This window comes from Artemia sp. Qi Xiang Cuo, chromosome 5 (genome assembly GCF_049724085.1).
Source record: "Artemia sp. Qi Xiang Cuo chromosome 5, ASM4972408v1, whole genome shotgun sequence".
Classification (NCBI taxonomy): domain Eukaryota; kingdom Metazoa; phylum Arthropoda; class Branchiopoda; order Anostraca; family Artemiidae; genus Artemia; species Artemia sp. Qi Xiang Cuo.
The window spans coordinates 2,765,455-2,790,702 of NC_142798.1; the positions used below are offsets into that span (position 1 = coordinate 2,765,455).

The 25,248-nt window shown below is 32.7% G+C and overlaps 1 protein-coding gene across 34 annotated transcripts in view; it reads right to left on the reverse strand.

Annotated features, from left to right (window-relative positions):
- The window catches only part of slo (calcium-activated potassium channel slo), a 382,388-nt gene that overhangs the window by 73,800 nt on the left and 283,340 nt on the right, over positions 1-25,248 (reverse strand). For 16 of the 34 annotated variants that reach the window (XM_089089291.1, XM_089089290.1, XM_089089284.1 and 13 more), the window contains exons 13-17: positions 24,369-24,524; positions 18,093-18,169; positions 15,486-15,548; positions 10,819-10,869; positions 7,300-7,323 (exon numbers count right to left, since the gene is read on the reverse strand). In XM_089089291.1, the coding sequence (XP_088945417.1) occupies positions 7,300-7,323; positions 10,819-10,869; positions 15,486-15,548; positions 18,093-18,169; positions 24,369-24,524 (371 nt within the window). The remainder of the gene's footprint in view (positions 1-7,299; positions 7,324-10,818; positions 10,870-15,485; positions 15,549-18,092; positions 18,170-24,368; positions 24,525-25,248) is intronic. The other 18 variants (XM_089089288.1, XM_089089276.1, XM_089089287.1 and 15 more) reach the window with 6 other exon arrangements.

Sequence of the window (25,248 nt, forward strand, 5' to 3'; positions counted from 1 at the left end):
TCCCAGCATTACTAAAAAAACGATCAGAAATTGAATTAAAAAAAAAGTTTTTTTCAACTGAAAGCAAGGAGCAACATTAAAACTTAAAACAAATAGAAATTATTAAGTATATGAGGGGTTTCACCCCCTAGTCAATACCTCACTCTTTACGCTAAAGTTTTTTTAGTATTTCAAAAGAGCTATTTATTCTAATTAAACGACCTTGTGATTCAGAGGTCATTCATATAGAATTGGAACACAATTCAAACTTTAGCGTAAAGAGTGACGTATTGACTAGGGGTGAACCCCCTCATATACGTAATAATTTCTGTTCGTTTTAGGTTTTAATGTTCCTCCTTACTTTCTGTTGAAAAAACTTGTTTTCTTTATTTAATCTCTTAGAAAATCGGCCAACTTTAAGTGAATGTTTAGCCCCTCTTTATAAGCTCATGCAGATTTCATTGCAACAAGAACCTATAAATAGGTTTTTCTTTTCTCATTTGTATTTTTAACCAGTTTTTTTCAGAAATTTAGAAAATGTCCATATTTGCATTAGATAACCTACTTGACGTGCAAGAAACGGCTTCCAAAAGGTTCTTCCGAAACTTATTCAGCTGTGAAAACAGCCTGGGACTTAGCTATTAAATTTTTTACACCCTAATGTATCCACAATCTTTACTAACTCTACAACCCAGGTAAGTGAAGATATCCACTTGATCAATATTCTTGGATTCCAGTATGACCTTTTCACCTTCATTTATTCCCAGACTTATCTTTACTTTTAACATCAATAACAGCACTCCCATTACCTAGTGTCGTGTATCAATCCTGCCAGTATTCAATTTACAATAGCATAGTCAATAAAGTTGGCAGTCTTACCATCATGAGGGTACCAGGTTAAACTTAAAGACCATTTTATAACCAAATACAGAATTTGGTTATAACAAGATTATAATGCATATGAAATTGCAGCAGTCTATAACCATTCCTACTTTTCTTCCCTGGACCAAGTTAATTTAGGGTAGCATACCTGTTATTTTTCTTTCTACCAGCCTGGACATTAAAATTCCAAAACAAAATTTACCAAATTCACACCTTGCGTCATGTCTATTTGTTTTTGTATCTCAGTTTAAAATTCTATGAGTATCTAATATATCCGTCAGTCGGTTCTATAGGGGTATGAATGATACCTTGACCTTTTTTTAGTCTTAAAATGAGCAAATACAATTCAAGCAAGACCTGGAAGTTTCTTTATTCATGATGAGCCCTACTCCCTGCCCATCTATTCAGTGCTTCCTACCTAAATAAATAAATTCTACATCCCTTAATTTCATGTTTTGTGTTCTTGGAAGATGTATTCCTGAAACTCTTAACAGGTCCAGCTTAAAATGTCTGAATTCCTCACTAAAAAGCTCAATTTTTAGCGTTGTAACATTCCATCTTGTAATTTCCATATTATTTAAATCATTAAAAACATCATCATCAGAAGAAATTCAATGGATTCCACCAGTGCACGTCATGGATCAATACTTCTTCTCAGATCTATATAAACCGCTTAGGCCGGCTTAGAACCGGACAAATAGATGTCTGCGGAACCTTCTGTTGAATGGAGGCCATATGCAGTACCGGGCTCACCGTTGTCACAACATAGTTTTCCACGCTTTACGATGCTCTTCTGTCACCAAGGGTTGATGTGTTAAACAAGCAATCCCAAGCCTTTAATGTATTCTAAATCCATGCCCAAAATATTATACTACAATGGGGAGACAGGCCATAACAGACGACACAGGCAGGAAGAGGTTATTCAGCTTAATTTAAGGTGAATAGCCTGAAATAGGTTTTTGTTCGAAATTCTGGATTATAAAATTGACTTTAATTTCGTATCTTCTTTTTACAGAAAACAGCTCCACATTGGACAGGTCTTGTATTTCGGAGATTGAGTTCACAACCTACGAAGAAATATTGTGACCTCACGCTAAAAGTTGCCTGAACATACATTCTAGCTGAACAGATACCAACACAGAAAGACGGAGATAACTATTGCACTCTCTGCTTCCGTCTACGGGCTAGCGAGCGGTTTGACTGTGATTGTTTCTTTCACAATGAAAATATTTTTGCATCAAGCTGTAAGCTGCGACTGAGTTAGAAATCAACATTTCGTGTAAAAGACCATGTTCCAAATAAAGCCATAATGGGGATAAATGTCTCCATTATAATGATTCGAAGAAAACATCAGAGGACGGTGGGATATGTGGCCTATATAATACAAATTCTGAGGGTATAGATATCCTCTTCTGAACAAAAAAAACAATGACCTCCCTTTCCAGTAGCTGGAGGGTGACTGTACACAACTTTTTAACCATCGACAGCATTGCATTTATATTCCACACAAATAATGTTTATTTTGCATGGACTGTATATATGCTTAGGCATGATTGTGTCCAGGCAACATTATGGCCTCTGAAACTGGGACGCTATATATACAGAGGCAGCTTTAGCGAGGACATTGGGAGCACTTGCCCTGGGGGAAAACATTTTAGGGGCGCAAAATTTCCAATACATGATTTAACGGTTATAATCATTTCGTAATTGCATAAATTTTATTTTCATTAAGATAAAGTAGAGGGCACAGTTAATAAATTAAAATAATTATAGATTATTAGTTGATTATTAAAATAAATATTATTTAAAAAAAAATTAAATAATGATAGTTAAATAATAAGGGTTAAATAAAAAATTACTAATCAATTAATAGATTGAATATAATTTTATTAATAAATAAAATTTTTGCAAAAATTTAGCCTGAAAATTTTGTGGGAGAGGGGGGGGGGGGGCTAATTAAAATTTTGCCCTGGGCGCGAGAAAGGCCAGAACCGCCATTGCTTATATATCTTTTTGACGGCTCTACACAGCTGCGCACGCTTCTCCTCCATCATAATCTATTAAAAACCTCCCTCTTTATACTCACCCAGGAATTTCCCATTTCCCTTAAATCTTTTTTCACAATATCCTACCGCCCCAACCGCGGATGACCTGCTTTCCGTTTAGCCCTAGACGGTTGGCCGAAAAGATAAATCTTCGGCAATCTGTCATCCTTCCTCCACAGAACGTGCCCCAGCCCCCTAAACCTTTCTCTCAGTATAGCCTTAGAAAGCGGGATTGTACCATACTCTCGCACAGCCTACTGTTTGAAATACGGTCAGTCAGCCGGGTACCTAAAACAATCCGTAGGCATTTTCTCTGAAAAATCATGTAGCAAATCTCCGTCCGTTTTTCGGAACGCCATGCTTCAGAGCCATGTTTGACCGCTGTCATCACTGTAGCTTCAAACATTCTAATCTTAGTCCACAGAATTATCTTCCTATTCTTCCAAACTTTTTCAACTGTGAAAAAAACACCCTGAGCCTTGGTTGTTCTACTTATAACATATTCACTGTTCCCACCGTCCTTACTAATAATTAAATAAAGAAACAAGTTTTTTCAACTGAAATTTAAAAGCAACATTAAAGCTTAAAAAGAACACAATTATTATGTATATGATGGGGGTTGCTCCCTCGTCAACACCTCACTCTTCATGCTAAAGTTTTTCGGCACTTAAAAAAAGTTACTTATTGTTCCAATTACCCTTGTGTTTCAGCAGTCACTTTTAAGGAATTGGAACAAAATTTAAACTTTAGCGTAAAGAGTTAGGTGTTGAGGAGGAGGCAACCCCCCTCATATACGCATTAACTTTTGTTCGTTTCAAGTTTAAATGTTACTCTTTACTTTCAGTTGAAAAAACTTTTTTTTATTTAATTTCAAATCGTTTTTTTAAATAACGCCAGAATATACACAGAAAAATCCCCCTCTCCACGGAAATATTCTCTGGACAATTCAGTCCTGGCAAAAATTTACCCCAGACAATTATCCTTAACATCTCTACGCGTAAAACTGAATCGGTAAAGAGAAAGCAAGCCATATAAAGAAATTTCGTATAGGAATTCCGTCAAATTCTCCCAGTGTAAAATTTTCCCTGAAATATCCCCCCCCCCCCGGGAAGCCTCCCTATCAATGGAAAATTTTTCCCGTGCAAAATCCCCCGAGCGGAAAATTCGTCCTCCCCTCCCCACCCGAAAAATATAGGCCTACGCATACTTCCCAATAACAAATATTATACGTAAACAATGGGCAAATTTGATAATATACAAACCTTTCCCCAGGAGCTGTGAAAGGTCATCTTATCTCCAAAGACATAGTTATTGGGCCTTTCAACTATGCTGAACAAAATAGCCATCTCAAAATTTTGATCGGTCGATTTCGGGAAAAAAAGGGCGTGAGAGGGGGCCTAGTCGCTCTCCAATCTTTTTGGTCACTTAAAAGGAACACTAGAACTTTTTATTGCCGTTAGAATGAGCCCTATACTGAAGTTCTAGGCCCACTGGGTCGATACAATCATCGCTGGGAAAAAAAACACAAATAAACACGCATCCAAATTACAAATTACGAAATTCCACATTTTTGCAGATGGGAGCCTGAAACCACTATAGTAGGGTTCTTTGATACGCTGAATTTGATGGTGTGATTGGCATTAAAATTATATTACTTCTAGGGGGTCTTTCCTCTTTTTTTCAAAAATCAGACAAATTTTCTCAGACTCGTAGCTATTGATGGGTAAAACTAAACTTACGGAATCTTATATATTTTAAATCAGCATTATAAGTTAATCCTTTTGATACAAAAATCGATATCAAAATTCTGATTTTATGAGTTTTGCTTACTATTGAGCCGGGTCGCTCCTTACTTACTGTATGTTACCATGAACTGTTTGGCAACTAAAGCTGTCCACTCGATCAATCTTTTCGTTACCCAATGTCGCCTTTTCATCTCCACTTATTCCTTGCCATAGCGACTTAGTCTTCTTAACATTTATTTTCAAACCTGAACTCGCAAAACCTCTAAAGGTTCATTCATTTTTCTCACATTCTTCGAGGATGCTTAAATCATCAGCGATAATGTGTTAACCATAGTATGGTAAAAATTTTAGCTTTTCAGCACAAAATAGCAGATATATTGATGCTATTAAAATATCAAAAAGCCAGAAGTTTTTTTGTGAGTTTGAGCGACCAAACCATAAGAAAATTTTCATGTGATTTTAGTAAGTAAAGATTTAGGTTTATTATATTTCTAGTATTTTTGCCTGTCTAGTGATTTTTATCTAGTCTGGTAAGTTTTGACAATTCGAGGTTCACTTTCTTCTCACATTAGTGACAAGCGTGAGTGTGAAGTCGTCATAAATCTAAAAAAACAGATCCCATAAAAAAATGAGTGAATTATGCTCAAGTATATTCTTGGTGAAAAAAATATAAAAAGTTTTGACGATTTGAGGTTGATTTTCTTTGCACATTAGCGACAAGCATGAGTGTGAGGTCGTCATAAATCTAGAAAAAAAACGTATCCCGTAGTAAATTAGAGTGAATTGTGCTCAAATATATTCTTGGTTAAAAAAATATAAAAAGTTTTGACGATATGAGGTCGATTTTCTTTGCACATTAGTGACAAGAATGAGTGTGAGGTCGTCATAAATCTAGAAAAAAAACGTACCCCGTAGTAAATAAGAGTGAATTGTGCTCAAGTATATTCTTGGTGAAAAAAATATAAAAAGTTTTGACGATTCGAGGTTGATTTTCTTTGCACATTAGTGACAAGTATGAGTGTAAGGTCGTCATAAATCTAGAAAAAAACGTATCCCATAGTAAATTAAAGTAAATTGTTCTCAAGTAAACTCTTGGTGAAAAAAATATAAAAAGTTTGGATGATTTGAGGTTCATTTTCTTTGCACATCAGTGACACGCATAAGTGTGAGGTCGTCATAAATCTAGTAAAAAACATATCCCACAGTAAATTAGAGTGAATTAAAAGATCTTAAGCCGAACAGGCCAGCCATGAGAAAAAAAACAACAAAGAGAAAAATCTCAGTGAAAAAAAAACAACAAAAAAACAACAAACGAGACTGCGGCCAGTGGAGAGAAAAGAAACCAAAAATGTAAAACAGCGCGGATTTTTCTGGTGTTACTCAGTTACTCTGGTGTTCTCACTGAAGTAAATCTGTAATAGCATCTTTTCCCTATGTAGATCAGTTTGCGCCAATTGTATATATATATATTTTTTTTTTTGGTGGTGGTGGTTTTATTGGTTTTTTAGTTTTACCTTGTTTTTTTTTATCTTGTTCCTCTTGTGTTTCTTTCGTGCTGAAGACACCTTGTTCGGATACAGGCGAAATATCCAGATTGTTTTACATTTTTGGTTTATTTTCTCTCCACTGGCCGCAGTCTCGTTAGTTGTTTTTTTTTTGTTTTTTTTTTGTTTGTTTTTTTTTTTTCAATGAGATTTTTCTCTTTGTTGGTTTTTTAGAGTGAATTATGCTCAAGTACTTGCTTGGTAATTTTTTTTTTTTAAGTATTGACGATTTGAGATTCATTTTCTTTGCACATCAGTGACAAGCATGCTTGTGAGGTCGTTATAAATCTAAAAAAAACATATTCCACAGTAAATTAGAGTGAATTAAAAGATGTTTAGCCGAACAGGCCAGCCATGACAAAAAACCAACAAAGAGAAAAATCTCAGTGAAAAAAAAAAACAACAAAAAAAAAAAAAAAATACTGCTGCCAGTGGAGAGAAAATAAACCAAAAATGTAAAACAACGCGGATATTACTGGTGTTACTCAGTTACTCTGGTGTTCTCACTTAAGTAACTCTGTAATAGCATTTTTTCCCTACGTAGATCAGTTTGCGCCAAATGTAATATAAACATATATTTTTTTTTTTGGTGGTGGTGGTTTTATTGGTTTTTTAGTTTTAGCTTGTTTTTTTTTATCTTGTTCCTCTTGTGTTTCTTTCGTGCTGAAGACACCTTGTTCGGATACAGGCGAAATATCCGCGTTGTTTTACATTTTTGGTTTATTTTCTCTCCACTGGCCGCAGTCTCGTTAGTTGTTTTTTTTTTGTTTTTTTTTTGTCTTTTTTTTTACTGAGATTTTTCTCTTTGTTGGTTTTTTAGAGTGAATTATGCTCAAGTATATGCTTGGTAATTTTTTTCTTAAGTATTGACGATTTGAGGTTCATTTTCTTTGCACATCAGTGACAAGCATGCTTGTGAGGTCGTTATAAATCTAAAAAAAAACACATCCCATTGTAAATTAGAGTGAGTTATGCTTAATTATATTCTTGGTGAAAAAAATGTAGAGAATACTATTAAAGAATCACAATTCATGCATGTCTTGAAGGAAACTAGAAACAGAAAAACATGCAAAGGAAGCTTTCAATTGAAAGTCACACACTTACTTTCAATGATGGAGTAATCGTCGCCTAAAACAGAGGATAATTTTAGGTTGCACATAGAAAGCAAAATAATATGTATATAGCATGAAATTTGTAAGCAACTAAAAAGTATTATTTTTAAATAAGGGTTACGCACTCTAAATGTGGCGCTGGTAGTACGCTCAAAATTTTGCTAAAAAATTTGCAATTTTTTTAACCGATCGATGGGGTTTAAGATATTTTATTTACAAAATTGCACGATAGACAATGCTTTAGTCTAGCTAATGGAGAGCTGAGCTCAGCCGGGAATTTTGTTTTTCTATTTTATTTACAGGATACTTTAATCTTAAGATATTTTGTCAGTAAAATACGTTTCATAAGTAGTGGCGTAATCAGAAATTATTTCTGAGTGCTGGTTCGTCAGAGTCGTGGGACTGCACTTTTTTCTTACGCTGAAAGCAACGAGAAAAATACAACCCTGTGGATTTTCGCGTGGGTTATTCTTAGAGACTATCTTACACTTAGAATTTTATTGAACAAACATTGGTGTTGACAGTGAGGCAAACAATTGCAAAATGTTAATTATTTATCTTATATTGAGCAAGTCTAGGCAAACTATACAAAAGGAGAGGGTTGCACTCATATTTTGAAATTTAAGTTTTACCAATTGTTTGTTAAATTATTTCCTACTGAAGTGAAGTACGTTTGCCATGAAGCACTTGGGGTTTTCTACCCGTTACAATTCCATAATCCTACTTTTAGCTTCATTCTTTTTCTTTGAAATGGAGAATATTATTATTTTATAGACACGTTTGTAACACTTTTTTCGATTGTCTTTCTAGCGAAATGACAAAATTTGCAGACACAAGATAAAAAGACTACAATGAGCTTTTCATTAGAAAATGTGACTTTATGTTAGCGATAATGTAAAATATTAGAAACTTGGAACTGACGCGAAAAACTTGGTTCTGATAAACCTTGACAACTTTAATCATTAACTTTAATTCAGTCATTAATTTAAGAACACCAATTTAAGCCGAATAACTTTCATAAACCTTAATAATGATTGAATTATTAATTAAACCTTTAATAAGTAAACCTTAATAGATGGCACCCTGGTGTAGAACCAGCCGCCAAATTTTTTGAAATTGCACTTTACGAATACCCGAATTAAGTACATTAAATCAAAATTATCCAGCGAAGAGAGAAGGAGAAAGATAAATAGAGAGCGAGGGGGGATAGAACTAAACCATAGGGGCTTTGATTACCGATTTCCAGTCGCAAAGTGATTCTTGTTTAAAACGGTAAGTCTAACTTTCTTAGATAATCAGAATAAAGGTTAAGAGAGTCGAAAGTATCACTCTTCAAATTTACCACAAAGAAAAAGAACAAGAAACTTAAACGCTTATTGTTTGTATAAACGCAAGGCAGGGAACCAAAAAAAAACATTAATAAATATTTTACATTTTTTTAACAGATAAATAATAAGAATTTATCACTAGGAGGTCGAGGTGAAGAATTCATAGTGTTGTTTAACGGAAAGATAATGAGAAAAAACTAAAAGCTAGAAGTTCAGGGCCGTTCCCACAGACGTCCTAAAAAAGAATGAGGTATAGGCTTCAATCTTGAAGCAAAGTAGAAGCTTTTTCATTTAGTATGCATGGGATATAAAGTCCTTTGTGACTAAAACAAAGACTTTATATTGCTATGCATCAACCTACACTTTTTAAAGCAATTTTCATGCGTCTTATTCTTCATGCAACATTTTCATCATTGATGTTTACGGTGTACTGAGAAATCTAAATTGTTCAACTTTCTGCATCTAGTTTCTCTAAACCTCGAAGTCTAATATAAGGTCTTTGAATTGAACAATCGGATTTGGTGATTTCACAAATATCCGTGGGAACAGTCCAACACAAAATTCTTCATAGTAGAAGCAATAATGGCATAAATACACAAAAAAAAACTTTGGGAAAGTCACAAGGAGTTGTGAGTCTTTTCCACCTTACCTTTTACTCTATCTGTATCCTGATTGGTCAGCTAGTCAATCCAATGTTATAAATCCTTGTGATCTAAATACCCTTACGGGTTTCACATTGAAAGCACAGACATTTCACAAGCTCAGTATATACATTGGTTAGCATGCTACGGTGCGCTTTAGTGCATCTTTATTGGTCAAGATTTTCTCTTATATTTGTTTATCTCCTTCACATATGTCTTAATTTTCTCCCATTCTTTTGCTTTAGATTACAATAAATTGTTTCACTCTTTTCTAAACATACATAAACGTTATATAGACTATTTGTTTAATTGCGAATCTTCCAGCCATTTATTAAAACAAAAAGAGTTAAAAAAAATTCAAAGTTCCCCATTCGGCCCAATTTCTCACTAACGAAACTGCTAGGTTCTTTAAAAAAAAAAGAAGATTTTCAATCTCATCAGAGAGAGCTAAAAACCATAAGAACTTTCAATGTGTTTTAGTTATCATCAACGCTCTTTTTCTTCTGACCGGATTAAAATAAAGACGGGACTATAATATTGAAGGCTTAGGGGGGTACTTTCTTATCAGTGGAAGCAATATTTAACAAACTTATTATATAAGTGGGTTCGTAGAAGTTTTGGCTGGTTAATAAAATGTATTTTATTAATTTATTATTAAAACAGCCATAAAATTGGGGTTTCACTCAAATCAGGTCTTAGATGCCCCCGTTGATGCTCCTTTAGATCTAATCTCAGGGCAATAGCTTGCTATTTTGGGACCTAAAGTCGTCTAAGGTCGGGCTAACTGCCAGCTAATAAGGGTACATTTTGTTAACTAATGAGTAAAATAGCTTATTTGATAGCATCTGCTTATAAAGCAGCCATCTGTAAGCTCTATAAAAATAAATCTATAATTCCATTGACTTTACATTTTTTGTTTCTTGAAGAGTGAGGGATTGTACATGTATGCATTGAAGGACTATCATGAAGTGTTCATTATTTTACTGGTTTTTATGGGCATTGAGTTTAGCAGTCAACAACCCCCTTTATAGCCATCTTAAAATTTCTTGGGTGTCGAAATGAGTAAACTGCTCTTCTGACCTAGATCCAAAGAGGTCAGAACCAGGTATGGAAGAACTGGTTCTTGTTTCAGTCCAAAAACCACCAGCATGTATTACTTTTGTTTGTTTAATGGCAACGGTTTTTTGTTTAGGGACGGTTTCTGTTCTTCCTTGAATCACCATCAAAATTTAATCTTGGCTATGCTCTTGATTCAGTTGATTCAGTTGTAAAGTTTAGTTCAATATTTGCTTATCTGAAAGCTATGCATGAGAAATGTACGAAATTGCGGCTAAACCGATTGCAATTGCGACAAATTACCAAATTTTAATTCGATTAAATTATATTTATTTCTATTTAATTATAATCAGCTACATTTAAACTCTTTTAGGTGCAAAAATGTTTGTAGAAAAAAAAACACCAGCTTAATTTGGAGCTCACAGAATATGCCACATGACAATTTTTATAGCATTACTAAATTTAATTGCTCAAAATTTTACATACTTGCTCTTCCGAGAGTCTGGATAGCTCGGACTCCTTTTCGAAAAACAGCCACTTTGCAGAAGAAAAAGACGAAAATAGTAAGAATTAGGCAAGTAGCTGAATAAATTGTTTACAAGCATGACTGTTGGAGAGATAATTATTGGAAGAAAAAACACTGAAAAACTGGAAGAAGAAGAAATAACGTTCGGAAATTTTTTTAAGAAATAATGAGAATTTTCGCGAATTTTTTTTAGAAATAACGAATTTGCATTGCTATAAAATTACATTATTAGAAAGAAAACGATAGTAAATCAGGAATTTACCCAAATGTTTATTATTGCATAAGCCTCTTCTTCTAAGTCTCGGCTAAATTTGTATTTGAAGCATTTCAAAGCTTTAGTGTTAATAATTTTATGTCTTCTGATCTTCTTAAACTTGATAGAACTCAGTTAATAGAACTAGAGGACCTATATTCTAACCATCCAATATCCTTAGAAGCCCTATGTACATATTCGGGGCTTTAAGTCAAGGCTGACGCTGCATTACTTTATGAGACCCGAGAAGCACTTATGCATCCTCTTTTCAATATTTCTCATGCCAATAGCAATTTTTATCTCACTTGAGGAGTGCCACTGTATGAAAATGTAAGTGAAGAGAGTAAAGTTCTCTTTTATAAAAAATGGTAAAAAAAAATAATCAAAATCTAGAGGCAGTAGCAATTTTACATGTTGCATTTTTTAAATAAAAATGAAAAAATGTATAGTTCAGTATATACGGTGGAAAACCCCCCTCCCCCCCCCCCCCCATTGGAAACCCTTTGATTTTGTTTAACCCTTGTCGGCGATATATTAAAACTAATTAGGAGCATACAATATTGTAACGTAGCCAAAAGCTAAACATCAAAAATATTTTAAGATCATTTCTGCTGATTTCACCAGACTCAATAGCCTTGTTATAATTTTCAGAAATACTTGTTTTATATTCAAAATATAGCGAAAGGAGACACGCAATTTTGCTAATGAAAGCTTTGAGAAGCTACTGCTATTAGCTATAACTAACATTGCTGGAAAAATAGCTTTCAGAGCATCCAAACTAACAAGACTGCCAACTCTATCAAATTTGAATCGAGAAAACCTCTTCCGCAATTACTCTTCAGCAATAAAATGCCTCTTCTAAACAAAAAGAGTTGCACTCTTTTTTTTAGAGTTGCACTTCAGCAACTTTGTAACTAGCACTCGTGTGCACATTTGGTTTTTACGAATTATATCATGGAAAACTTATTTTGAAAGTAAATAGAACAGCTCAAACAAATCTCGACATGTTCTTTATTGTACAAGTATTACAGCAAGATATACCTACTAATTCACAAAAGTATGCCAGTTTTAAATTTAATTAAAGCGCTAAAAACAGTTTGCTAATTAGTCTATCTTATGTTTTCTGAAATAATCCATTTTTAGGCAACAAATCCATGGAAAAAGAAGGTTAAGTTTTAATTTTCAAATTGTACTAACACCTGACAAAAAAAAACCTAAATTAAACATCTAACATTGGATTTTGCATTAAAATATATAGGTGTTAAAGCAAGCTTGATTTAGCTTATATCCACTCTAGATTTATTGACATCATCTTATGATAAACTTTAATAAAAAAAAAAAAATATACAGGGGTGGATGTACAATTTGTTTTTGGGGGAGGGTCATCAACGAAAGCTGGGTTTCCCGTTTGTATTTTTCACCTCCAGCCTAGTAGTTAGTGCAACTAGCTTCCTTCTGGGGGGGGGGGCACTCCCTTCAAAAATGAAAAGTACTTCGTTACTGAAACATTACCGGAAGATGTAAATGATGTGATATTTTGTGATATTTTGGCACAAGTAAAAGGTCTTGAGTTGCAAAATAAGTCATCTTGAACAAATGTTTTAAAAGTCAGCATAATAAGGCTTTACTTGTGACTTGGAAAGAAGTAAAAAAAAGGGGAAACCTATAGGGATTTTCATATTGAAAATGGGGATTTCTAGAGATTTTCCACCAGCCTTTTAGAAATTTGAAAAACTACTTCTCTACTACTTCACTACTACTTGAAAAACTTCTACTACTACTTCACAGAAATACATCAGTTTTGATAGAGTATTACGTTTATATTCTGTCGAGATTCCTTGGCGTCATTTTATTAGTTATTTTCAGAAACTAAAAAGCACACAAGTGTGAAACTAGAATTATTGTTTGGGGGAGGGGCACCAACAAAAGTTGAGCTCCTCCATTTGTATTTTTCACCTCTTACTCCTGTAATTAGTACAACTTCAGACCTTTTGTGGGCATTTCTCCAGACCCATCCCCCTGGACCCAAGGCCGTTCCCAGGATTTTTTTTCGGAGGGGTTTTTACTAATTTCCAGGGCGGATTTTACACAAAAACCTCAAGAAACGCATTCAAAATATGTTTGTATCCATTTTTGTTACTTTTTTACGAGTCAGACAAACATTTCTGGGAGGGTTCAAACCCCTCTAACCCCTCCTCTGGGTACGGCCTTGCCCAAACCCACCCCTTTAATAATACACGTTATATTTAGATGCAAAACATTATATTATGTCAATTGGCGAACTAAAGAAGGCAATCTAAATAGTTTGGATTATCTGTGTTTCAGAGCGATTAGCTGTGTTTCCATGCTAAGAGCGACTAAAATATTTAAAAGAGTTAATAAGTAAGAAAGGCCGCATGCAAAAGCATGCTCATTTTGGCCTATGGTTAAATGAGCAAGCAAAACCTGAATTAAATTAGGGAGTTTTCACACTAAAATTGAAAGAGAAAAAAATTTATGCCTTGTGTGTTTCTACATATTATAAGCTGAGTCTTCATTTGAAAAGAAAACCACATCCTCTGCAGCTAATTAGAAATAAACTTTGTAATATAAACCTGATTTCTACAAAAAACTTCTCTTTTGAGGACCACCCTTTCGAAAATTAAAAATAGGCTTCTTGTACCCTAAAGTATATAGTGATTATCGGCCAGCCTTAATGTTCCAAAAGGGTATGCTTGCTTTTCTCCCTTTTAATTAATGTTTTGTTGTTTTGTCTAATGACATTCCTTTGCTAAAATAAATGATTGACATGTCAAGTGCGTCTCACTTAATTTTAAGTTAAAATAACTTAAATTCGAAAAAAACACACACACTTTTATTAAAGTATTAAGGTGGTGATAATGACGTCCGATTTTTTAACTGTTTAAGTGGAAGCTTACACAACAATATATCTCTTAAAATTAAGATCAATTAGGAATTCAATTTTTATTGAAAAAAACCTTCATATAAGATTTATGTAATAGCGGGCGTCAAATATAAATTAAAGAAATGGGGTGAACAATTAGCAACAAATAAGCTAAATGCATAGGACATCAAAAATCTTAAGAATAAAGCTTTTCTTTGATGGTGTAGTTGTCATTGGGAAGCAAAAGGTTGCTAATATTTCAATTTTGACAAAAAAGTTGTAATATTATGTAATTAGTTTTGCTTATTCATTTTCATGATTTGGTAGTGGCCTAAAAAACGATCAAAAGAAAAATCTAAGAAAATATAAGTAATTTCATGATAATCTTTCACTGATGGAATGATATTTGATTGCTATTTGTGATATTTGAAAAAAGAAATCCAAAATTTGAAGGAACAAATTCCTTACAAGAAATTCAAAACTTTAAACAAACAAAAGAATAATCTCATAAAATAAATCAGGAATAATTTAATGATAATTGTTCAATGGTCAAGTGATATTTGATTGATCTTTGAAAAAAAAAACTAAAATTAATTTGAAATTTGAACGACCAATAGAAAAAATCTAAAACAATCTTTTTCCAGAGTACAAAATATTTTTATTTTGATTTCTTTGATACTTTCAGTTTAAATTGTGTATGTTTATCCAGGACCATAGGGCCTTTCCGTCGGAAAAGAGAGACAGTAACTATTAAGTAGGTAGTAGTAGTAGAGTTTGGTAACTATTAACCAGTTAAAACATGTATTCTTCTAATTAAAACTGCAGTGGTACTTCCAAGGTTAGCCCCATTTTTCCATAAACAACAAATGATCAACCAAATTAATAAGAATTAAAATAAAACTTTGTTTGATCAAAAACTAAAATGTTCAATTATATTGGCATTGTTAATATTAAGTTTTTAAATATTCTCAAAATGTTTCCATTGCTCATAGTCTGCGGATTTATTCTAAAATTTCTTCTAATTTCTCAGAGCTTTTAGACCATTTAAGATTGATTTCTAAGAAAAATTAGGAAAGTTCCAATTGAAGTTCTTATTCCAAATTAAGAATTTCATAATACATTTTTCAGGAGTCGTGGCTTATTGTACAGTAACTTGTTTAAGTTGTGCTTATCTGAAATAGCAAGTGACAATTGATGGTAACTGACAAGAAAATTTGTATAGGGTTGCGTTTAAAGTAAAAAGATGTTCTAAAGGTACAATGAAGTTTTTGAGTGCTATATAATATCCTTCAAACCTCAAGGGCATACAGAGAGTAAAAACTCAAATGAAGTCAGCTCATAATAATTTTATGTTAACATATAGTGAAAAAAACTCCCCGGTTTTAAGTGTTTTTAAAGGCAAGAGGGTTGAAAAGGGGTAATGGGTGAATTAGACATGGATCTACAGCTAAACATCTGAACAGAAATAGTACGAATGAAGCAATTTTTACCCTCCTGAGAAATTGATCCTGTCCTGAGGACGAGGCCAGACCTCATCAGCATTTGACCAACAACTGTGGGACAACACGAAAAAATCAACATCATGAAATCACAAACTTTCGTAAAAACACAACCTATTAATTCTAGAACAAGCATAAGTTATTAAGCAATCACTTGATTTTACAGACTCTTCTATTTTCTCATTTGTAGGTATTTTTCAAATTATGAGAATTTGTCTCATATGACCCTTATTACTTGCCGTGCAACCAACTTGATCTGCAGCGAAGTTTTGGAGTATCATTAAGGGGTTGGGATGGATTGACTATACAAGACACCTTTTTAAATATTATTTTAGTTTTATTTATTACTCGTCCCTTGCTCCCAATTGTGCAAAACCCACAATTAAGTAGGCGTCTTAATAGAAAAAAACAAAGGACAAGCATAACTTAATTGCTTTGGTTTGATTTCGACGTCTGAAGCACTATATGATGGAAGTCTTTATATTGTTTACCCCATCGATGACATTGCTAGTCGCTTGAATTCCTCCTTAACCCTGTTGTTAGTATAGCTTTGAGTTTACATTGTGTGAAATTTCAAACCATCCATTCCAAGATTTCAAGAGGGGGTTGTCTGAGTCAATTTTGTGACTCAAAAGAGGGGGTTGTCTGAGTCAATTCAGTGGTTCTTAATAAGAAAAAAAAAAATCGAGGATTGAACAGTGTAAAAATATATTTGCCCCAAAAAAGGAGTAATATCGACGGTAAATTTAGCTGCCCACAAATGTGTCATGGTGATTTGTGAATTGAAGGATTATTATTATTAAGTGCAGAAATTTTATTTAAAATTTCTTTTTAAATAAATTTCCTTTTTAAATAAAATTTTATTTAAAATTTCAGAAACTGTCCAAGTTTAAATTATATTGAATTTTAAAATTTAATTTTTAACTTTTTCCCAAGTTTCCTCACTGGTTAATGATGTTGATCCAAATGAAATGTGATTGCACCTTCCTTTCAGGAGGTCGGCACATCAATGGATTGAAGGAACTAGAAAAATTATTGATTGAAAACATTAATATTTAATTTTATGTGGCAGCATTTTTATATGGATATAAATAAATTTGGCTTTCTCTGATCTTATGACTGCCTTTTTCAAATAACAAAATACAAAAGCATCTTAAAAATGTTTTGAAAACAGATTTCATATTCAGTTATTATTACAGTTTTCATTGTCAGGAAAAACGCTTTTAAACCGCGATTGAACATTTTTTTTTCTGGGGGGGGGCGGGGGAATCATAGAAAAAATACTCATCCTTAATAGACCTACACAATTTTCTATTTTTATTCTGTTTTCACTTATTATTTTTAAACTGCTCGAGTACAAATTGGCTACGTGTGCACGACAGATTGGTTGCACGTGCATGCTCAGAAGTGGTTGTAACTATAGTCAATTTCAAATTTGAAGATATAAGCAGACAAAATTCCAGTTTTTATTTATTTTGAATCACATGCTCTTATTCACATTTTGGAAGTAATGCCAGACACTATAGTATATTTTTCAGTGAAGAAAAACCAAAAGTTTGATTTAATAATTTTAAAGCATGTACTAGCCGGCTATTTATAGATTTTATTAAAATTACCAAGTAAATTTTTGCCCATTATTTCAGTAAGTTTAAACTATTAAATATAACAAAACAGAGGCCACATTAACATCTTAGAAACACGAAACTTATTTTTGCACTAAATTTCCCTAATCCATCATATCATTGTTAAAACGTGTTAAAACGAATGAGTGAAATGATCTAGAAAATTTAGACATAAATCAATAGCACAAAAATATAATATTTACATTTCATAAAATTTAGAAAGTTAGTTTCATCGTCTTCTTAAATGTTTTTGTCCTCTGTAAGTTCATGCTTTATTAAAAACTTAAATTAAAAAGATAGTTTTGCAAAAATAACGATGTATAGAGATATTAAGTAAAACATAGTTTACGATTAGTTTTTTGAACTATAATAGTTTAAAACTCACATATTATTACAATAACTAAGCAGCAATAAATATTTAATTGACAAGTTGAATGGGTTAAACATTAATTAAAAGTATGATTAAAACAATAAATAAATAATTGTTCAGCATCAGTCAGTTAAAATTAATAGTTGTAATAAGTAGTTGAAAAGGAGATAAAATTTCATAATTTGAAAATCTTAAAACAAAAACAAGAAAAAAATTTCAAAATATATTAATATGCATATTTCTTATATTACGAATTCTAATGCAACATTTTAATTAGATAGACACAGCAAATCTTTCTGGTGAAATAGACCTTCGGTGATTAAAATATGTCATTGGAATAAAAATTGTTTTAATTAGTTTCAATGTTTACTTTTAAAGTATTAGTTGGGTGTAAGCAAAGTTATAACTAGATTAAAACTAGGGGGATAAGTATTTCTTTTGCTAATCGATGCAAAAAATGCGAATCTTTTCGAACAAATTTACAAAAAGCAGCATTCAGCTACTTGAAAGAGCTTTATCCCCTCTGCACTTACAAACCGGTTAAAACCATGGACAAAAAGTTGTAATTAGCTGAGTCACATAAGTAAACATCTAGAAAATACTTACAATTTTTACACTTGCATTTCTTAATCAATGTTTCATCCTTAACATCTTCGTGGCAAGCTTTGCAATAAAACCAAGCGCTAAAAAAAATAATAATAATAATAATTAAATATCCAGCTACGCTAAAGAACATAAAATCTCGAACATATTGAAGGTCAAAAAGTTTATTACTCAAGTTGAGTAAATTATCTCTTGAGAATATTGCACTAACACTATTTTTTCGTAAACAAACTTTCTAGTTTAAGAGCAGACAACTCGAATTAATTACAGTTAAATTGATTATTAAAAACCAATGCCTGGATTAGTAAAGAAGTTAATTGGGGAAGGTCTCACCCTAGTATTGAAAGTCATTCTGAGGTTTGAAGTTAAAGAAGGGATGATAAGTGTAAGTAAAACTGAAGTTTAGCAGACTTGTCTCGGTGACCCCTTTTATTGCTGACAACTTTTAGCAGCTATTTTTTATAAACAGAGAGATTTTGAAGTAAAACAGTTTATTGTTGAGCTCCACGTTTTTGGTATCGCCGAGGAAGGGTTCCCCTAAGGCGGAAGAGCATTCTGCAAAACGGTTAGAGAGATATTGGATTTGGTTAATTCGTTGTATAGTTAATTTTGTGATGTTTTTAAACTCCTTTGTTTTAAAGTGTAAATTGTATATAAATATATTTTTTAGTTTCGTAAAATTGTTAGTTCTACTTAAAAAAAGGAGGTGGGACCAAAAAAAGATTACTGTTTTTGCTATGATCTGAAAATTATTTTAGTAACAAGACCTTTTGGCTGAGATGATGACGCTATGACAAATTTAGAGTACAACCGGGAAACATCAAACCAAAAATGGGGAAAAAATAGAAAAGATGTCCTTTGCATATCCAAGAGCACAACGGCCATTTCGATCTTTCTATCGGGAGCATTATGGAGAAGGTAGTTAAATATGGAGTTGTCTGTTCAGTAGAATCAATCTTTCGAAAACCTAACTTTTTTTTTTACAAAAGCAAATAAACTTCACTAAGAAATGAGCCATTGTCAAATAAATTATTTGTTTTATTTAGTTGTAGCAATAAAACATTGCGCAATGTTAGATGCTATTCTGACTTAGTTTATTCTAAATACACTGAAGAAAAGTTTCCACACTAGAACACTTAAGCAAATGCTTTGATTTCATCTTATATGGAGCAAACTGATTTCAGTGATTGATAGTAAAACTTCATAAAAAAAAATGAGTCGTTATTAAATAAATTATTGATTTTATTTCTTGGCATCAATACCACAATTTTAGATACTAATTTGACCAAGTTTATTCTAAATGCATTGAAGAATAGTTTCCACACTGGAACACTTAAGCAAATACCTTGATCTCACCTTATCTGAAGCAAACTGATTTCAGAGATTGATAGTAATCTAGTTTAATTGATCACCAAAACACGTGGGTATCGTGATGGTGAAAAAATCTGATGAACATCTGTTATTTATATGTTCACCATCTCCATCACTTTGAGTCACGGAAACGAACGACTTGGAATCATACTTACGAGCAAAAATTTCCACTACCATTTCTCGAATGAGTTTGAACAGTCAAAATTAGGTGGAACTAATAAGTCATTCTGGAAGAGGAGTCAAAATCCCAAAAAGAAAGTTCAACTATTCTTAAGGGGAGACTGTACAATAACCGCAAATTAGCTATGCTGAAGATTAACCCAGGGCGCCAATAAGGGGACAGGAGGGGGCACCAGCCCCCCTTTGGCTGAATGACACTGCCTTATATTTTTATTTATATTTCTATAATACAGCGATAGGAGTGCCGATTAGACCAGCTAAGCCCCCCCTAAAATTCAGCTTATGGGCGCCCATGAGAGAAACTATTATAAGGGAATATGGGTGGTTACCGGTTGGTGACTACCTAGGGGATTAGGATGTCCTTATGTTTCCTTTGCAGCAGTATAATGAAGACTGAAAAAAAAAACTATGGGGACAATACCTAAGACTTTGAAGGTGACAAGAAAGCATTCACTTAATTGTGGAAAATAAATTTAAAGAAGCTTTCCACACAAAAGAAGCATTTCAAAGAAAGCAAAGAGCTACAATAAACCAAGACGAGTATAAACAAATTCAAATAATAATCCAAGCTTAAAACGAACATAAGTCACTATCAATAAATAAGTGAAACCTAGAACGAACAAAAATAAGAGGCCACGCTCTGGCGTTGTCTATAGTAATGGGCCAAAAGGCTTAAGTATAATATTTTTTTTTCTAGAGCCACTTCATATGGAAGGGATGTTTGTAGAAACTTCGGGGGGGGGGGCTCATTTCATAAGAAATTGAACGTTCTAGTTCCTTTTTAAGAGTCAAAAGTGATCGAAGGACAATGAGCTGTTCCCCCAAGCTTCTTTTTGGCCATCCTCCCCCCAAAAGACATCTGATCAAAGACACCCACAAGGCTAACCTGTCTTTTTTTTTTTTTTTTTTTTTTTTTTTTTTTTTGATGGAAGCTTGAAGGGGTAATTATTTTTTGTTGGTATAAAAGGGAAATTAATTTTTTTTCTTTTTTTAAAAAGGTGAAAATGTTATATTGGATTAATTTAGTTTTTTAAATTTCAGAGATATAAAGGAGGAGAAAATAGAGGAAGAGAAGTTTTTTGGTGGTTGTACTTGTTTGAAATTTGTAATTTTGTTGAATGTATTTTTTAATAGAAGAAAAATGAAGATGAGGGGTAAAAGGGAAAAAATGGAAAAAAGGAAAGGAAAAAAAACATAGGATAAAAATACACAAAATGATAATGAAGGCTAATAATCCTTATTAAAAGATTTGAACATGTTAAATATTTATAGTAGCAGAGTGTGTTTTCTTCAAAATTGTTTGGATAATAAATTTAAAAAATAAATGTCGTTTTTAAATTAGTGTAGGTGACATTAAAGTTTTTAAATTATGTTAAAAAGATTATTATGTCACCGAGAGGAGAGGAGGGGGATTAAAAAAAAAAAAAAAAAAAAAAAGGCTAACCTGTCTCAAATTCCATAACAATTAAAGGAATTTTCTTTCTAAGCTCACTTAAATCAATGAACAGTAAAAATGAAATTGGCTAAATTTAGGCCAAGAATTTGTTCTGATTTTTAAGTGGTAGTTCAAAATAACTTTTTAGAAGCAGTTTTCTGTTCATTAACGGATAACATTTGGGGAAAGAAGTGATGAGATGATCGATCAAGGGAGGGGAAACAAAATGGATTTTTGTAATTTAGAATTCATTGATTATCCCACAAAAGATATGAGGAGAGTTCTTAGGACCCATATTTGGATGAAAGACATATTTCCCACATGGTATCTGTTTTCCAACTGTTCTCATATCTTCTGATAGATCCCCAGCAAAAACACCATTCTAATGGGAAATGCTATAAGAAAATAATGAAATATAATCAAATCAACACAAAAGGACTTAGAATTCTGACGTACAGGAAACTAGAAGATAATGGTACAAAGGTACCCTTCTTTGTATTTAAGACCAACAGGCCTAATTTGCTATTTGAAAAATAAATAAAAATAAAATGAAAATGGAAATATAAAAATTATTTTTTTAAAATATTGTTTTAATGAAAATAAAAAGGTAATTTCTTTTCAAAATCTAGGGAAGGGGAATGCTAGAGGAATATTGTTTAAGCCCAGACTGCTCACCAAATTTTACTTACTGTTTTCACAGATTCGGAAAATCTTAAATTATATTTGCATGCAAGCTACTTAGGGAAATTCTGCTGGTTCTACAATATGATTTTCTACCGTTTTTTGACCTACATTTATGAAAATTAATTCAAAGTGTTCAAGTTATTGCAACAATTGCTAAATTTTTGAACTCAGGTTTGTTTTTATTTTATCAGGGCAAGATTAATCTTTTGCTGTTGCTAATAGCTGAATTCAAAACCCCGAAAATTCTTCTCTTATCATTTCAAATTGAAAAATTATAGGCAAGGATGCATACAACCAACGTTTTAGCAGAGGATCATCCACGATGATATTTTTATATTTTACAGAAATTTTACAGAAATAACATTTTTAAAGATGATCTCAGTAGGTGAAAACCAAATTGCAAAAAGGCACATCATATTTACTTGTTTCCCTATACCTCATTTTTTTCTGCTTTTACAATGAAAATACCAATAAAGGTTCATTGTTTCCCAAAGACCCAAATCGTATTGAAGCCAAAAAATTTGAAAACGAGGCAACAACCTTGGAAGGTAAAATCAAACATGTCAGTAAAGTAAAACCCCAAACAACTCATGGTCAATGATAATACTAATAAAAGATACTTAAAGGGATACCCCTTCTATCTACTTACAAAATTTTTTAAATGGACCCAAATTAAATTAGAGGTTTAGTTGAACTAAAAATTCAGTAAATACAGAATTAACTTTTGCTAAATTTTTGAACTCAGGTTTGTTTTTATTTTATCAGGGCAAGATTAATCTTTTGCTGTTGCTAATAGCTGAATTCAAAACCCCGAAAATTCTTCTCTTATCATTTCAAATTGAAAAATTATAGGCAAGGATGCATACAACCAACGTTCTAGCAGAGGATCATCCACGATGATATTTTTATATGATATTTCTGTGCATTTGATGTGTCTAAAGCGCTGGACAGTTTTGTTCAATCACAAGTTCTTTCTTCACTCATTATTTATTTATTCATTTATTCATTTTTAATTTATATTTATTTGATCTTTATTTATTCATTATATGGGCTTGAATCAACTCCTCTATTGTTCTGTATCTCAATTATTATTTAAGTTAAATTCAAATGGTCAGATTTCGAAAATTTGCCGCCTCGATGCAGAGTTAGACAGGGAGGGGATTTTCTCCATACATTTTCAATGCTTGTATGTCAAGTCTTATTCTGAAGATACCCTCTAACTGCTTACCTTTTCTTAGGCAAAACCTGTTGCTTCTACAACATGATTTTCTGCTATTTCTTATGAGCTACATTCATGAACGTTAATGTAAAGTATTCATTATATTCCCGCAAAGGACGTCTACTTTAAAGAAAAACTAATTTCTAAAGATGAGTTCGGTTGTAAATCATCATTTAATACCTTCGTCCTTGGACGTACGCAGAAGTGGGGGGGGGCCTCTGGTCCCGCCCCCCCCCCCAAATCTCACGATTTTTTCATTTCCCCATAATTTTCTGATTTTTCTCACAGAATAATGGGTTTGAATGATTTGGGCCCCCCCTCGAAACAAATTCCTGCGTACGTGCCTGCCTTCGTCAGTCACAAGAGAGTGAATTTAATCAATTAATCATTTAATCAATTGACAAAATCGCGAGAACACACCTTATTTTTACTTGCAGTATACTCAGAAGAAATCTATTGCTTCTGTTTTATGATTTTCTATGATTTATTGGAATAAAGGGTGTTCAATTTATAAAAATTTCTGAATTTGAGTTTTAAAAGAGAACGCCATTTAATACTTTCTTGGAGCACTCTTGACCTTACTTGGGAATTAACTAGGGTAATATGATATCAGTTGTCATAAGTAGAGTTCTAAATATTCAGTAGATGCTAAAGAACACTGTAGATTGACAGTCCTTTAATATTATTCGTTCCTAGGCTGAACACCCGGTATTTCATCGATAATTCCTGAGGATTACCTTTTTAATTGTTTTTTTTACGTGTGTGAGCCCTCATCCTCCCATCCATTTAATTTAAAATTTGTTGGTTTATTCTCGAAATATTTTAAAATACATACAAAATTGAAGGAACAAAAAAAAAACGGAAATTGGGTAAAAATAGAACTTCGTCAGCCCAGCAGAAAAAAAAATTCAAATCTTGTTCACTCCCAAGGCCTCCCGAACAACCATCTGAGGCTTATAATTTGAGATATGTAATCCCAAAAATGTAATTTGGAATTTCCCAAAAATGAAATTTTTGGAAATTCCCCAAAAATTACATGTAATAACATGTAAATTACAAAAATGTCATGTAATTTCCCAAAAATCATCTTCAAGTGTCCCTCCAGAGTATCAATTTTAATCTCTAATTAAAAAATTTTAATGTCTCTAAAATCATGCAATTTTAGAGACATTACTGTTCCACAGTCCATAAATAAACAATTTGTTGAAGGTTAATCAAGTTCTTGTCACGAAAAATGATGCCCAAGATATCACCTTGCTCAGATTTAAAAAGGGTATTTTAATTGATGAAATAAGTCCCTGAGCAGGAAGGGGCTTAAGTGATTTTTTCAAATAAAGGTTCTGTTTAAACTACGTGTTTTAACGGTCAAATAACGTTTCACAACACTTACCGTTTAACTTCGTCCGCTGACTGTGCAATGAAAAATCCTTGAGTATTTGCAGATATTTTTGCACCCCTTGGATTAATTGCAATCTTTGAATCGTTGCCATCATCAGATTTTATTTCTATTGCCAAAAGTAACAGCTTCAGCTTGGTAAAACATAACCTTGTAACAAAAAAAAAGAATAGGTTATACTGACAATATCTTTTTAAATGCTTGAAATGCTAACGTTAAACGTTTTTTACCATCTTCAGAGTGAATTTCTGTTTCCAAAAGTAATAGCTTCAGTCTTTTATAGCACAATCTTGTAATAAAAAAAGAAGAGGTTGTATTGACAATCTCTTTCTGACTGTTTGAGATGCTAACGTTAAGAAATTTACCGTCTTCACAGTGTATGAACACTTTTTGAGATACTAACGTTGAAAATTTTTGCCGTCTTCAGAGTGTATTTCTTTTGCCGAAAGTAATAGCTTTAGGCTGGTAAAGCATAAATTGTAGCAGAAAAGAACAGCTTAAATTGGTAAATTTTTTCTCATCGTCGGAGACATTAGCATTAAGGTTTCACCATCTCTACATTTCAGTTCTATTGCCAAAAAGTAGCTTGATTAGCTTTGATTTTCCCACTAACAAAGATCGGTTATAGTGGTAAGCTCTTGATAGGAATATATATATGCATATTTATTTAATGATCTAAAGCCACAATGGCCTTCGCTGCATAAAGGAAAAAAAAATAACCCACACACATTCAAAGTCATTTCCATCTCTACTCTTCTCCTCTAAGAGATTCTTATTATCTCAAGTTCAAAAGTGTAATTTATATAATTTGTCTGTTTTTTAGTTTCTAATTTTTTCGTTCTTGGTAATCTCTCTTTTTTTTAAGTTTGACTTC